The 15,315-nt window shown below is 39.3% G+C and overlaps 1 protein-coding gene across 1 annotated transcript in view; it reads left to right on the top strand.

Annotated features, from left to right (window-relative positions):
* The window catches only part of LOC139735490 (rotatin-like), a 94,891-nt gene that overhangs the window by 38,082 nt on the left and 41,494 nt on the right, over positions 1–15,315 (top strand). Inside the window, exons 14-23 of the mRNA XM_071646249.1 lie at positions 3,996–4,121; positions 7,113–7,229; positions 7,521–7,675; positions 8,439–8,604; positions 9,485–9,584; positions 10,361–10,573; positions 11,286–11,433; positions 13,087–13,293; positions 13,994–14,245; positions 14,818–15,147. Coding sequence (XP_071502350.1) covers positions 3,996–4,121; positions 7,113–7,229; positions 7,521–7,675; positions 8,439–8,604; positions 9,485–9,584; positions 10,361–10,573; positions 11,286–11,433; positions 13,087–13,293; positions 13,994–14,245; positions 14,818–15,147 — 1,814 coding nt within the window. The remainder of the gene's footprint in view (positions 1–3,995; positions 4,122–7,112; positions 7,230–7,520; positions 7,676–8,438; positions 8,605–9,484; positions 9,585–10,360; positions 10,574–11,285; positions 11,434–13,086; positions 13,294–13,993; positions 14,246–14,817; positions 15,148–15,315) is intronic.

Raw genomic sequence — 15,315 nt, 5'->3', positions numbered from 1 at the left:
TAAGTTTGGCATATAAAGAATTGATATTCTGGCCTCCTGATCAGATTTGTTACCTGGCCACTAGTGAAGCTGCTGATTTTAAACCCTTGTTAAGTGTGTTATTCAACCATTATTCCATTTCATTAAATTCTGTCAAAGGTGAAGATTTAAGCTTAAACAGAATTATGTTTTAAGGTTGATATGATTGTGTGATTGTTTGCTGAAAAATTAGAAGTAGACAAACTGGTAGAATAAGTTTGAGATAGCAAAGTTTGATGACCTGTGTCATATGATATGATGAGTCAAGCATGCTGTCAACAAACAACAGTTCTCCCACTTGATGGTTCATTTCATGTTTATTGAAACCAACCAAAATAATGTAGAAATCAATAGTTCATTATTTCTTGACAATGGATGTGATGGCAATGTACACGTGACACCTGCTCTTTGACACAGGTGTTGCAAGCTGTTTACAGGCTTAGGTAATGTGAAATTCACTCAGATACACCTGACACAGAAATGCTAATGACAATGCTGATTAGCCAATCAGGTCATTGGTTTGTAAATATCTGTTAAAAGCTACAAAGAATTTGTGAAGATGGTGGTCCATAAGAAACTGTTAAAAGCTTCAGAAATGGAGTTGACAATGTAGCATACTTCACTGTGGCATTGAACAGAAATGATTAAAGAGCATACATAGTGTGTGACAAAATTGTACAGTGGGTCTGTGTTTTTAGACTGCATTCACACAACACTCGCCCACTCAGGAAGTTAGCACTTTATTATATTTCTGTCACTGCCATGAAGACAGAAAATTTGGCTTGGAAAGCTTACTATTATTTTGTATTATATATATTGAGGTCAAAAGGTAAAGGTCAAATACTGTAAATTTCACTATCTTCCCCATATCTATGCTATGCCTGAAGGTATTTTGTTGAAACTTTGTGATACATGTACTACCAATAAAGATAAGCTTGGCATATAAAAAAATTGATATTCTGGCCTCCTGATCAGGTTTGTTACCTGGCCACTAGTGAAGCTGCTGATTTTAAACCCTTGTAAAGTATGTTAACCATTATTCTATTTCATTAAATTCTGTCAATGGTGAAGATTTAAGCTTAAACAGAAATATGTTTTAAGGTTGATATGATTGTATGATTGTTTGCTGAAGAATTAGAAGTAGACAAACTGGTAGAATAAGTTTGAGATAGCAGAGTTTGATGACCTGTGTCATATGATATGATGAGTCAAGCATGCTGTCAACAAACAACACTTCTCCCACTTGATGGTTCATTTCATGTTTATTGAAACCAACCAAAATAATGTAGAAATCAATAGTTCATTATTTCTTGGCAATGGACATGGTGCAATGTACATGCAACACCTGCTCTTTGAAACAGGTGTTGCAAGCTGTTTACAGGATCAGATGATGTGAAATTCACTCAGATACACCTGACACAGGAATGCTAATGACAATGCTGATTAGCCAATCACTTCATTTGCTTGTAAATATCTGTTAAAAGCTACAAAGAATTTGTGAAGATAGTGGTCCATAAGTAACAGATAAAAGCTTCAGAAAAGGGGTTGACAGTGTAACATACTTCACAGTAGCTTTGAACAAAAATGATTAACAAGCATATATAGTGTGTGACAAAATTGTTCAGTGGGTTGGTGTTTTCAGACTACATTCACCTAACATAACTTGGGAAGTAAGCGCTCTATTAGATTTTTGTCACTTCCTTGAAGACAGAAAATTTGGCTAGGAAAGGTTATTGTATTGGCTTAGAGGTCAGTTTCTCCCCATATCTGTTTAATGACTGAAGATATTTTCTTGAAACTTAGTGTACGGATGTACTATCAAATAATTATTCTCCAGAGAGAGTTTCAGGTCATGAGGTCAAAGGTCAGGTGAAAATGTAAAACTTTCACTTTTTTCTCCATATCTTGGAAATGGTTCAAGGTATCTTCATGGAACTTGGTACATATGCATGTACTGACTGGCAGCAATTATCTAGGGAATTTAGGGGGTCTAAGGTCAAGGTCAATTCCTCAAAATTTCACTATTTCCCTCATATTTATGCAATGCTTGCAGGATTTACCTTGAAACTTGATACATATACATGTATTACCTAATGGAGATTTCTCTAGGAAATATCCTGCCAAGTGGTCAAAGCTCAAATGAAAGTACTATTCACTTTTTGCTCCATATCTTGAAAGTGACTCAAGGTATCATGAAAATTAGTAGGCATACATGAATGCCTGTTTGACGTGGCAGTGATTCTCTTGAGAACTTTAGGGTCATAGGGTCAAGGGCCAAAGGCCTGGCTGAAATGCATTTTTTAAAAATATTTAATACTGAAATTACACTCAATAACTCAATGCATAATCTTATAGACTGGTCAAAAGTCAAGTAAAAACCCTCAAATCCCCAAATGTGTGTACCTGCACTCGTAGACAATATAGCAAACCTAGTTCAAGGAGAGTGAACGTTCAACACATTTGTGACAAACCTGTCATTTCAGTATTTTGCTAGTTATGTGAAACTGTCTTCACACATTGTCAAGACATTGTACTATAGGCCTATTAGGAGAGCCATGCATTATGGCGGAAATATACAATGTACCAGTCGCCATAGTGACATTAGAAGATTTAATGATCTTTCTTTGTTTGGTTTTATGTGTGTGTGTGTGTGTGTGTGTGTGTGTGTGTGTGCAGATGCAAAATTATATAAATTTCTGATTCTGATTTCTTAGATCCATTCTGTTGGAATGTCGAAGATCAACTCTAAAATCAATGAATTTAAGTCTGCAAGAGTTTTAGCAATGTAATTTATCATGTTTGTTTAAATGTTCAACAAAAGATGATCATATGCCAAATATTTCATGAGGGTTTTACTTTTGTGAATTTCGCCACTCACTTACTTTTCACAAATTTAAAAAATGCAAAAATATTGACTCTGATTCCAATATAAACGTGACGTGCTTGCATAAATTCCTCTATTCATTCCTTTACTCCACAATAGCGAATTTGACCTCTCCCGAAATCGTCTGGAAGTGCCGATACACAAAAAATAAAATTAGACTTGCTAAATATATGACATATACAGTATTTGATCAAACATCATTGTGTGGCTGCCATGATCTGGCTTCAGCTCAGTGATAGTGCCGCTGCCAGGTAAAAAGGCATTAAGTGACTGTGGTGAAAATCCCAGGCTAGTTACTTCCTTTTCACTTGGTTTTCATGATGATACAACAATACAGTCTTGTTCGTTGAGAGTAACAGCTAACAAAAAAAAAAAATAAATAAGAGGAAACATTAAAGGGAAGATAAACCCCAAGAACAATGTGGATTGAGTGAAAGCAGCAACATTAGTAGAACACATCAGTGAAAGTTTGAAGAAAATCGGACAATCGATGCAAAAGTTATGAATTTTTAAAGTTTTGGTGTTGGAACCGCTGGATGAGGAGACTACTAGAGGTTATGACGTATGAGTGGACAACAATACCAAGAAAATATAAAGAAAATACTACAAAAATCCATTTTTCATGAAAATTACAAATTCCATCAACTTGATATTGACATATGTTAAGTGTAGCAATTATTCCCCCTGCTTTCTGAAAGCGGTTGGTCCACTGCTCTTTCATAATTCTAGTAGTCTCCTCATCCAGCGGTTCCATCACCAAAACTTTAAAAAGTCATAACTTTTGCATCGATTGTCCGATTTTCCTCAAACTTTCACTGATGTGTTCTACTAATGTTGCTGCTTTCACTCAATCCACATTGCTCTTTGGGTTTACCTTCCCTTTAACGAGAACAACCAAGAAACAAGTAACAACAATTGACCAACAAAAACAAAAGCATAAAAAACCTTGAAACATCTGTAAATATCATATTTGACACTTCACAAGCTCAAATTGAAGCTGTATTTGCATTGATGTAATAAACCTATCATCTGTTTTAGGGATCATCCTTGTGTCAATGATTTGCACATTTTTCCTCCTTTTTTTTTAATTCAGGACTGTCTTCAGGTCAAAGAAGCCATTCAGCCGGGGTCAGAGGTCAGTTATAAGGTGACCTTTCTCGTTGACTCCAAGATTCTTCATGAAATTGCCTGTTACGGTCTAGATGACGCTTGCGCAGAGGTATGTCACTGGAATTGTCCCTGTGTATAGGAGAGTAAGTTATGTCTCAAAAAGCCCTTATTTTAAAAGTTGCAAGAAGTCAACGGAAAAAAAAAAAAAATCTATGGCTCAGTTTCTGTAAGGTTTTACCAGTAAATGAGGGTATGGTTTACCCCAAAATTGCATAAAAAACAAAATATTGTCCTTTTAGGGGCATGTGTGTGTTTATTTATGAGTACCGGTGTGTGGATTTAAATGTGTATGTATTTCTGTAAATCATTATCTACTCATTTCCCTAGTCTGCGAGTTAACCCTGTGTGTGCGTTGCATGCCTAGATAGCACAGGAAAGCCCAAAGCATTGTACACACTGTCTAAAGTCCTAGGCACAGAAGTGGTTAATCTCCATTCATATGATTATGATCATATTGTCGAACTCTGTGCCAAAAGTGAGTAAGTTACTGCCTTCTCCAGTAGATATAGTATGGCAAGAAGAGCCCTGGGTGCTTAGGGGTTGGGTGATAGTAAAGTGAAGCATTGTTTAGATGTGTAGAGCCTTGTTTCTTTACCTTCTGCTGTGGTGTTTGTACACTGCTGTAATGAAGCTTTACCAACGACATCCTGGGAGAGAAAAGATCCAAATGCACTTTCAAATTCTCCCTATCTTATATAGCCGATATCAAGCGATATCACCTTGCGATACCGATATTTGATCGATCGCTCTTGGGAGTAGTCGGGACGTACACTTCCGGTTTTGCGGTTTACCCACGTCACGTCCTTCATCTATAGATATTTTCCATAATTTCGTTGTTTTGCATCATCGGCCCAGCATTCATGGGCCACTTTGCTGAAGAATACCATTCAGAGTAAAGTTACAGATTAGAAAATAACTCTATTATTCGACAGATTATAAGACAGAATTTAATACGAACTGTGAACTCTTGGAATATTGCTCTTGTGTACGGAATGAACTTTCAAAGAGTGATGCGAAAAAGCTTTAATCAGTTGAGAGGAGAGCAACAAATTTAGTATCAGAGGTTAAATCGTTGTCATATCCTGAGAGGCTCAAGCATTTGGGGATTTCATCCCTAGAGTATCTACGTGAATGTTCAGATATGATTCAAGTGTTCAAAATTTTGCATGGTATGGAAGACTTTAATGCAGCTGTTCTCTTTGTCATCAATGATCATGTTACACGCGGTCACAAGTTGAAGTTATATAAAGGAAGGTATCGAACAAGTAAAAGGTCGAAGTCTTTCAGTCAGAGAGTAGTAAATACTTGGAATAACCTTTGTGCAGATGCTGTCGAGGCAACATCAGTGAATAGCTTCAAGTCCAAGCTCAATGATCCCTGGAAGAAGAAGCATAACAAATTTCATCCAGATTGCATTAACTGATAATTCCGTGGATACAGTACATCACATGGATCTCCTCAGGCTTAGGATTGAATCCTTTGAATGGCCCTCTATTAGTTTCCAACTTACTGGGCGTCATCGTAGGTAATTCAGGTGAATACTAGTACTTAGGCGTTCAATGTGCATAAAAGCGTACATTTACACATCGCGTGTTCATAACCGGAAGTTTATATCCCAAGAATTAAAAGTAAAAAAAAATTAGAGCGCCACACGCGTTCAGATTCGGAGAGTTATATGCAATAGTGAGAATTGATGTATGAGGGTAGCTGTCCTTTTTAAAAAGATTATGGCTCATTGTTTATGTTTATTGGATTTTCATATAGAGATTGTGGCCTTGAAAACCTGTTTGCACCATTCATTATCTTTTCAGTCACCTGAGCCAGTGTATCTTGAAGTACTACCCTCATATCTTATATGTTTATGTAATTTGGTCACGAGTAAAGAAGGTCACTGTGTATACTGATTGTTTCTGCTTTACAGAAATGAGCTGTAAAAAAAAAAAATGGGTCAAGCTTATTAGACAAAGAACATATCTGCTTACTCCATCACTATTTTATGCCCTAACTCCTGTCCTTGATCTCCTGCCTATCAAAGATCTATGATACTTGCTTCAGCTGTTATGGTACTTTGCCAGTAAATAAACCACAAAGTTATATTACTTTTATGTATTTGAAGAATTTGGTTGCAAAACAAGTTAACTCTTTTCTTATTAAGTTGAGATATCGTCGATTAAAGCTGCTTAAAAAAAAAGGATTTTAGAAAATGCTAAGAAAAATGTACTATTTGTAATCATAACTTCAAGAATAATTCTTGTTATTTTATAAGTAAGTATTTCTGGAAAGGTTTTATTTTTCTCTATCTGGTGATGGACTTAGTGTGAAAATAGCCCATTTTGCAATCAAACCCTTCATTTCATACATAATATGTATATAATCATATAAGGTTGTAAATATATATGTGCATCCATGCAAGAATAGAAGGGAAGAGATTAGTCAAACACTTTCTATGACCTATAATCTTTAAAAAAAAAGATACAAACAAACAGACAAACAAACCTGCTTTAGCTGCCTTGAGGAATAAGCCAGTGCAGAGTTAGCCCATGCCCATGTGGGTACAGATGATCATGCTTTTGATCTCCCTTGGTGGGACACTTCACTTGTTTTCAAAGCGACAATGCATAAGCTAGCCTGACATAACCATTCATGGAATTCATAAATCATACTCAAATGATGGACTTGCATAGACTAGATGACCATATCGGGTGACCAAGCATGGTCTGCATGGTCAGCACTTGGGAAAGCATCCATCTCACTATTTTTGCATAGACCATTATTCATTAACAATCTTTGTCAATCAATATTGCCAAATACCACTTTTGCTGTCAAGTTTCTGATGTGCTGGCAAGCACCGTTTATAAGGATTACTTGAATAATCATTGCATCACAGATGCTTATCTTGCTACTTAGTTGAATTTAAAAAACCAACATACCGTGATGATACAAATGACTTTTTTTGCTCATGCGCGAAGTGGAACCCCGAACCAGCTTATTAGCGTCCTCCTTTTCAATTTTCCTCTCCCCTATCCCCATCACTTTTCAGGTGCAGGAGATGAGTGAATCCCTCCTGCTAAGCCTTCTCCAAGGGAGACTCCTGATGAACCCAAGCCTCTGGGGAGACCTTATTCAGGCCCTCCTACCAGTTCTGCCTCTGCTACAGGTAACTTGGAATGAACATTGCAATTGATGAGTCATATATTGCTGTATGTCACTAACCGACTAAAAAAAAGTCGCAAAAGGATTTGAGATAAAATTGTACATAAATAAAAGAGTGTGTTGAGACTGGCAACATTGAATCAGAAAGCTAATGGGTATTACAGTAGCAAAGACAGTTTGAATAGCAGAAAATAATGTTAATTCTGACAATGCAAATATAAACACTTTGCATGTTGTATGATGCATGAATTGTGTATCACATGCACTGACCGCTTTATACATGTTTATGTCCCAGGCCAGAGTTGGTGTTAGTCACCCAACTGTTGGTCGATGTGTGAACGACTTGGTCCACAAGGCCCCTGGCCCAGGGGCATTTGAGTCTTATGCTAAGCTGCCTTCATCAGAGCAGGTCCAGGGGGCCCTAAGGCTTCTCTTCAGCAAAGATTTCAGGTAATAACATGATTTCCTCTATCATTTCTTGTTTTGCTCCTTTGTAATTCTTAGGTAGCTCACCTGAGCTAAGGACTCTTGTCACATGTTGAGTGTGTGTATGTGTGTGTGTCTTGTCATTTGTAAAATTTCTGCATCTTTACCTTCTTTAATACCTTCATGGCTAGATGAGGAATGTCATAAAAGGGAAGCATTGGGGCAGAGAATACAGAGCTTTTAAGGTGGTACAGACTGCCCTAACCCTCCGCCAAGGGAGTTAAAGTATGGGGCCCCAAAAGGCCAAAAGTATGTAGATTTTAAGGATCTTTTCCCCAGATTCAGAGGTCTCTGAGGAATGTAAATAAATGGCAGTCTGTTTGATGCTCGGAAATTTTTTTAGCTGCTGTCGCATACTTGGAAGGATCTACCATGGCATGGAAAAAACAAAACCAAATCAAACTGAAGGTCTAAATGTATAAAGAAATATTTGGACTTCTTTTGTTGCCAAGGGTCATTCTCCTTTTGATATAAGTTGTCAAATGACATAGTGCTGGAAATGTGTTGTCTTGACTGAGATTCTTTGCAGAAAAGTAGGATGAGCATTTCTGCTCAAAATTTCTCAAACTTCCAAAGCATCCAAGCAGGACACGCTGGATCCAATGTGGAAAACGTCAATGATTTAGATCTAAAATTGCTGTGTTACCTACACATGTACTTCCTTTTGTAAGCCAATGTGGAGCAGTGATGTTGCAAGACAGTGATAACAATCCTCTTCTCCTCACAGGGTGCGCACGGAGGCCTCCACCACCCTCATGTGGCACCTGCTGCAGGAACCGGAGGCCCACCTCAAGCAGCCTCCCCTCAGTCCCCCTCCCATGGGCGTGGCAGACCTCTTCATCTTCTCCTCCGCGAGCAGCCTGGATGACGATGGAGGGACGTCGGTATTCCAGGTCAGGGCTAGCATGGAACCATGAGAATGATGTGTCTGCAGTGATTTCCTCCTCCATGCAGAAATGCTGTGATATACATTAATTAGCTTTGACCCGTTGAGGATGAGTCCCAATTATACTTGGGCAAGTGTCTTTGGGAAAAACGTGTTGTAACAAAATCAGCCTGTCCTCAACGGGTTAATTTTCACTCATGAGTGAGAAATATGAGATCATTTTTTATGAGTCAGAATAACTATGTGGGGGGGGGGGGGGCAGGGGCAGTCATTGAGTGGGGTACAGTTTGTGGTAGTTGCATAGGTGATCCTGCATGTGTAATGCAATCATTTGCATCTTCATTGCTCCAGAGATATTTCATTATATCTTTTTTTAAATACATTAGAATAAAACCATAATACCAGGAGACTTGTGTGGAATTGATGTTTGATTGTAATTTAGAAACACTAATTACTGGCACCACATATGTATGTAGGTGTGTCATTCTGGATACTGTAAAACCAGAAACATTTGCGGCATGAAACTTTCACGAATTTGCGCCGATGGGCCTGTTTTGCGGCATGAGTTTTTTTAGAATTGCCACCAGCACTCAGTGTCTTCTGGAGACAAGATATCTTTTGCATTCATTTCGCTTTTGCAAATCTTAGCTTTTCACAAAATTTGTGGAAGTGTTATGCACAAGACAATTTCTGGTTTTACAGCAAATTTAGAAATGTGCATTCTGCTTTCCAGTTGGTACTCCATGAACTGATCCATAACAACAAACAAACCATGTAAGAGAAACCTGTTCTTTTTTGTTGAGAGGAGAGAGAGAACATGGACAGCAACCTCAGATTAGGTTTCTAAGTAACAAAATGCTGATGTTGGTGTATCTTTCACCACTCAGGAGGAAGGGTTCCTGCAGGTGTTCAACATCTTTGCTTCGGAGGACACTGAGTCGGACCTGAAGAAGTCAGCACTGCAGCAGATGGCTATCATCTTGCAAGGTGTGTCAGAAATGCCAACTTTGGGATGATTTTCTTTTTTCAGTATTTTGTACTGTTTTTATTTTCCAAAAATACTGCAGGTTTTATGGAAAGTACTGTTTCCCCGAGTGTATTACCGGTACTACATGTCTTCAGCAGGAAAAGTAAAATTAATGTTTTTCCACAAAAGATATACCTTTTTACCTAGCCCTCTGAATACTCACAATGCTGTCTACAAGGTTGGCATGCCCTTGTATGTTCAATAAGAAGAGAAGCGATAAAGAGATTTCTCTTCACCATCATGATGCAATAAAAAACCTTTTTTCCACCTCCCTCCTTTGCAGAGTAATACAATTTTGTGCTTCAGTTTCTACTTTCTTATCTTCTGGTCACACTTTTCTTCCCTTGTAAAATGAAAATTCACTTCCCTCTTTGGAACTTCAGAATTTGCTATGAATGCTCCATAGTCTCAAATACAGTGTCAAAATGGTATTATTTCATGATACAGGCCTGAAAATGTATCTTTTGGGGCAACAACATTTTAATCCTAAAGAGAAGTCAATGCATAGCCCTTTGTGTAATCTCAAATGTTGTGTTTGATTTGTGCCTAGATATGTGTGTAGTAGAATACTTTACGACCATAATGGCATGATAATAAATTTTAGGTGGAATGTCCTGGCTGAAATATTACCAGCACCCATTTTTGGGGTGATTTTTTTTTCCACTAGCAATACCCTTTCTTAGTTTATCTACTAGTATTCCACAACCTTCATAATTTCTTCCACATTCCTTTGCAGGCAGTAGACTTCACAAAATTTTCATCTCACATGGCGGTCTGTACATGATGCTGGAGACACTCTCCTCCGTTGTCATGCCGACGGGCCAGTCAGGCATGGCCAGGGAGATGATCCCAGCGGTGTTCTCCATCCTAGGTCACCTGGTACGATCCAGCTCATCCCTCAGGAGAGAGCTGGCACATAGACCTGGGATCTACCTCACTCTCTTGAGAGGTAAGCCACATAAAAGTTAGCTTGTGGCTTTGACCCTTTGTACCCGTTTTTCAAAGCCATGTGACTTTTCGTGGAAGCGTTTAAACTACAAATGCAGTACAGCAGAGTTGCACAGAGAATTGCAAGCTTTACTGTGATTTAGATTTTATGACAAGGCTATGGCTATGACACTTTCAATGTACTGTGGCATGAATTGCAATTTGTCGACTGGTTTTTGAATGGTTTAATATGTATTTGAGCACAATATGCGAAATTGGCAAGCCGTTAACTGAGTTGGGCATGTGAATGTAGCACACAAAGAGTTAGTGATTCAAAACAATTCCCCGCAGATCTATTTCTGCATTCACAAAGGATTCTATCTCAACGTCAACATAGACCTACAGTGTAGCTATACGTAAGCAAATTTTGACATTGGATAAACTTTGATGTTCATTACATGAAACAAGATTGATCCTTCATGTGTGTATTCACTTGACCTTACTTTATTGGATGAACTTAATTTTTAATTTTGATAAAACAAGTGCTGTCTTTCAAATACCCATCTGTTAGCAGAGCAGCCAAGAAATGTTTATTCCCCCATACCAAGTGAAAGAACTGTGCGTTTTTGGAAAATAAAACTCTCGCATGGATGTCGAGTGTTATGTTACACCTCTTCAACAAGCAATAACTGTTAAAGTCGCACCTTGTCCCCCTTCCCTTTGTTCTCCCCCAGCGGCCCTGATCTGTCGCTCCGAGGAGGAAGCCAGGCGAGATGCTGCCCTCCTCCTCACATTCCTCATCTTTGACGAATCAATCACCATGACGATCAACGATCAGGAAGGAACCCGAAAGATGTGCCTACCAAAGCCAATCGTGCAGAAGTAAGTATGGTGCCCTTCTCGGGTGATATGCTCAGTACAGATGTATGGTGACTTTTGTGTTAGTACAGATGATAGTTTTTGGAAGTTTAAGACATTTATGACAAATTCAAACTATCTAATTTTGGATTCACTGTGAACACATTCTGGCTCATTGTGCTGTGGTATGTACTGTATACTTCCAATTCATATCTGTGATACATATTCACAACAGCAATCTTGTCACAAATTACCACTTATGTGGTTGTGCCTGTGTAATGCAACTGGGTTTGCAATTTCCCGGCACTCTCAAACTAATCCTTCTCAACCAGTTCTGCGAATAATCTTTGATATCTGTAATGGATAATCTTTGTGGGCATCAGCAATGTCAATGATCACCCACAACATAAGGTCATTTTCCTCTTAAGCACAGAAATATTGCATCTGGCACAATATATGTAAGCCAAAATGTAACTTTAAACCCGTGTATTTGCCTGCTTTTGAGCTTGATGACAGTCTATAAATGTATGAAGTAAGGTATACACCAATGTTTTACACTTGGTCATGCCCTCCCAACCTCCGTCCTTTTACCTCCCAGCCCTGACCACAACTCCCCTATGTCTAGTGTGAGAAGAATCTTTATAGCCCTGACCTGTGTGTGTCAGTGCAGGGTCAACGCACACCACACACATCTCCCTGTCACCCCAACTAACTTATCACTACCTTGTGTGTGTATGTGTGTGTGTGTGTGTGTGTGTGTGTTTTACCAGTATTTCAAGTTTCGTATTTTGTGTGTGACCAGTAAAGGAAGTTACACTTCCTTACCTAATCCCACAGGGACTTGAAACCACCGGGGGGGGGCCTTTTTGGCCCCCCTTCAGATCTCGGTCGTGGATCGCACGATCCTCGCGAAAATTTGCACTAAGGTAGAGGCCAATGTAATCTACAAGACTGCATAGTTAGGCTTTTAAAATATTTAATTCATGTATTTTATATTAATTAATTTATGCTAATTTATGCATAAATAATTTTTTCTTGCCCATAAATACAAAAATAAAGCTCCAAGACTTCTAATTTTTGGTGAACATATTCTTTTCAATATCCTCAACAATAATATTGAAGCACAAATTTGGCTTCATAATTATTTCTTATGTATTTTATTGTTTATTGAATTTCTTATGTATCTCATTGTTTTTTAACTTTTTGTTTTTGTGGTTTTTTTTCGTCAAAATTTGTTGCAGAAACTTTTTAAAGCATAATCAGGCTAAAATGAATCATTATCAGCTAGTAAAAGTAAAAATATTTATTTTTATATGAATTTATTGCAAAAACTTAATTTACATTGGATTTGTACACAAAATCATGTTTTTGAGCAATTTTTAGGTCGACAAATTTTTTTCAAAGGGGCGTGGCTTCAAAACGGTATGCCCGGGAGTGACAAATTTGGTCTCTAAAGTTGCGCGATACTTGAAAGAAAAAAAGTCATAAAATGTCGCGGCGAGAGCATCACGCGTTGCGGAATAATCACGCAAAACGTCGAGGGGGGGGGGCAAAATGCCCCCCCCCCCGGTGGGAATAGGATTAAACATGGTTCTTCCAGACTCTCCTCTCTGTAAAACACCTTGCCAGTTTTGAATGGCCCATGTCCCGACTGATGTATGCATCTTCCTTCCACAGCTTCCAGTTGCCTCTACGTTGTGGGATCACACCATCCACCCGTCCCCACAGCATGGCTCCGAGGCCCTCCCCTGATCCCCTGCGACAGCCGGAGACCTGGGCCAGGCTGAGGGTAGAGTGGGCCCGGGCCTGCTTCTCCAACGATTCCAGTGGTCTGGACTATATCTTGGTGTGCAAAGAGAAAAGGATCCTGGCAGCAGAGTATAAGTAAGCCATTTAAAACACACAGTTTGAAAGAAGAACTAAGTATGGAAAAAAGGGAGATAGTCTGACACACTTTACACCTAACTGAAACAAAGTTTGTCTCGAGTCGCAAATACATTATCTTTTTTAGTGGTGCTGAGGAAACCATAAACAGTGTTTATATAAACAGTGTTTATGAAATTATACTACAAATAATGCTTGATGATAATTTAGATGTCCTGATTTGCATGATTGATAGCAACATTTGGGGACTGTGTGAATTGGTCTTGTTTTGAATTGTGAAATTCCTACTTTTGCAGTAATATATAATAGAGTTGATTTGTAAGGATCATCGTATGCTGATATCGTGACAAATAATAAATAAGCAAGGAGGGTAAAACAACCTAAATGAGATGCTCAAGGGTACTGTAAAACATGATATATTCGCGGCATGAATTTTTCGCGAATTGGAGCTGACGGCCTTTTTTGTGGCATGAAATTTTCGTGAACTGCCACCGGCATTCAATGCATATAGTGTAGGCAAGAACTTTCGTGTGCATTTTTTTTTTACAGTAATGATATTGTGCATGTTGGTTTAGTGGGATGGAAGCAGCTTATAGCAGTACCCTCACCAAAAAAAGAGCTTATAAAGACAAATTGCAGGAACTTACAGCAGAACTTTCAGTAGCATTCTGAGTCCCTGTCACTTTTCTTGTACACGCAGCCCTGATCTGGACTTCACCCCACAGGAGACGGCTCTGCTGGCTGCATCGTGCCCAGCGAGTTTCCTGGGCCAGTCCCTGCGGACCATCCTAGCGGCCACTTCCCACTTCACTGTGAGGCAGACCCTCTGGGGCCTCTCCCTGGGGATCCAGTGGACGAGCCTGCAGCAGACCAGGGCCGACCTGGATGCAGGGAGGTTGGGCTCTCTGACCAGGGCTTTGCTGAGTTTCGACTGGAAGGCAGCTCTTAACAGGTAGAACACAACAGTGCAATAATCCCTATAAAATTACAATCTGTTTTCAAAATGGCTTGTTATGCTGCAGTTGCCAATAGCCACAGCATCCCTCTCCCCTGGACCACCATGCATGCATCATGTATCATTAGATATTATTTTGAGATAGATAAATACTTCTTTTTTTTCTCACTTGACTGAACGATAATGATACTGAATTCACAGGAAGAATTAGGTGGACTTTACTAACTGTCCTGTCATTTTAATAGTAACAGAATATTTTCAGAATTTAGTGAGAGGAACTCTGTCAGGATTGGAAATGTAGTGGGTAATTTTAAGCCATCACAGCCAGAAGTATTTTGATTTCATTTATTTTTATATATTTAGTTGTCATTTGTCTTCTGATGTATTTTTCTTTCATTTCTATTCAATTTATTTCATTTTTTTTTTTTTTGGGGGGGGGGGGGGGAGGAGATGAGATGAAGAAGGGAGGGTAGCTGAATATTTTTGTGTATTCATATACTATATGTTAACCAGAGACATGGACTTACGACTCTGATGATACTTTCACAATGTGCATTCATCCTGTGAAGATTTCTCCAAGTGGTACCTGCCAACCCAGAAGATGAGCAGCTGCTTGCCCAGGTCATGACCCTGCTCACCCAGCTGCTGCACTCGCCCCTCGTGACCCCTGACCTCATGGAGTGGGTGGGGTCCACCTGCTTCGAGGGCCACTCCTCCCTGGTGGAGCTGCTCCGGAAGTACCCGCCCACTGGCCAAATTGGGGAGGGGCAGGCCGAGGGCACAGGTGGTGGTGGAGGGGGAGGAAGGGGGAAGGATGGCACCCAGGGTCAAGTCAGGAAGGAGCTCCTGCGGCTGCTGACGGCATTTATCCAGAACCTGCCCCTATCTCAGGATGCCTGGTAAGTACCATACCTGTCTGTTAACGTACTGTAGTGCAGTAAATTTCAGAGGAGAAATATATACATTTCATACAGAAACTTTCGCAAATTTTGTAAGGAGCCATGATTCGCAACAGTAAAATGCACCTCATATGAAGATTTTCGTCTACACAACCTGTGGTACTTCTA

The sequence above is a fragment of the Diadema antillarum genome, unplaced genomic scaffold, assembly GCF_040938485.1.
Source record: "Diadema antillarum isolate AM-2024a unplaced genomic scaffold, OU_Dant_1.0 scf00000028, whole genome shotgun sequence".
In the NCBI taxonomy this organism is placed as follows: Eukaryota; Metazoa; Echinodermata; class Echinoidea; order Diadematoida; family Diadematidae; genus Diadema; species Diadema antillarum.
This window is presented reverse-complemented; position numbering and strand designations above follow the sequence as displayed.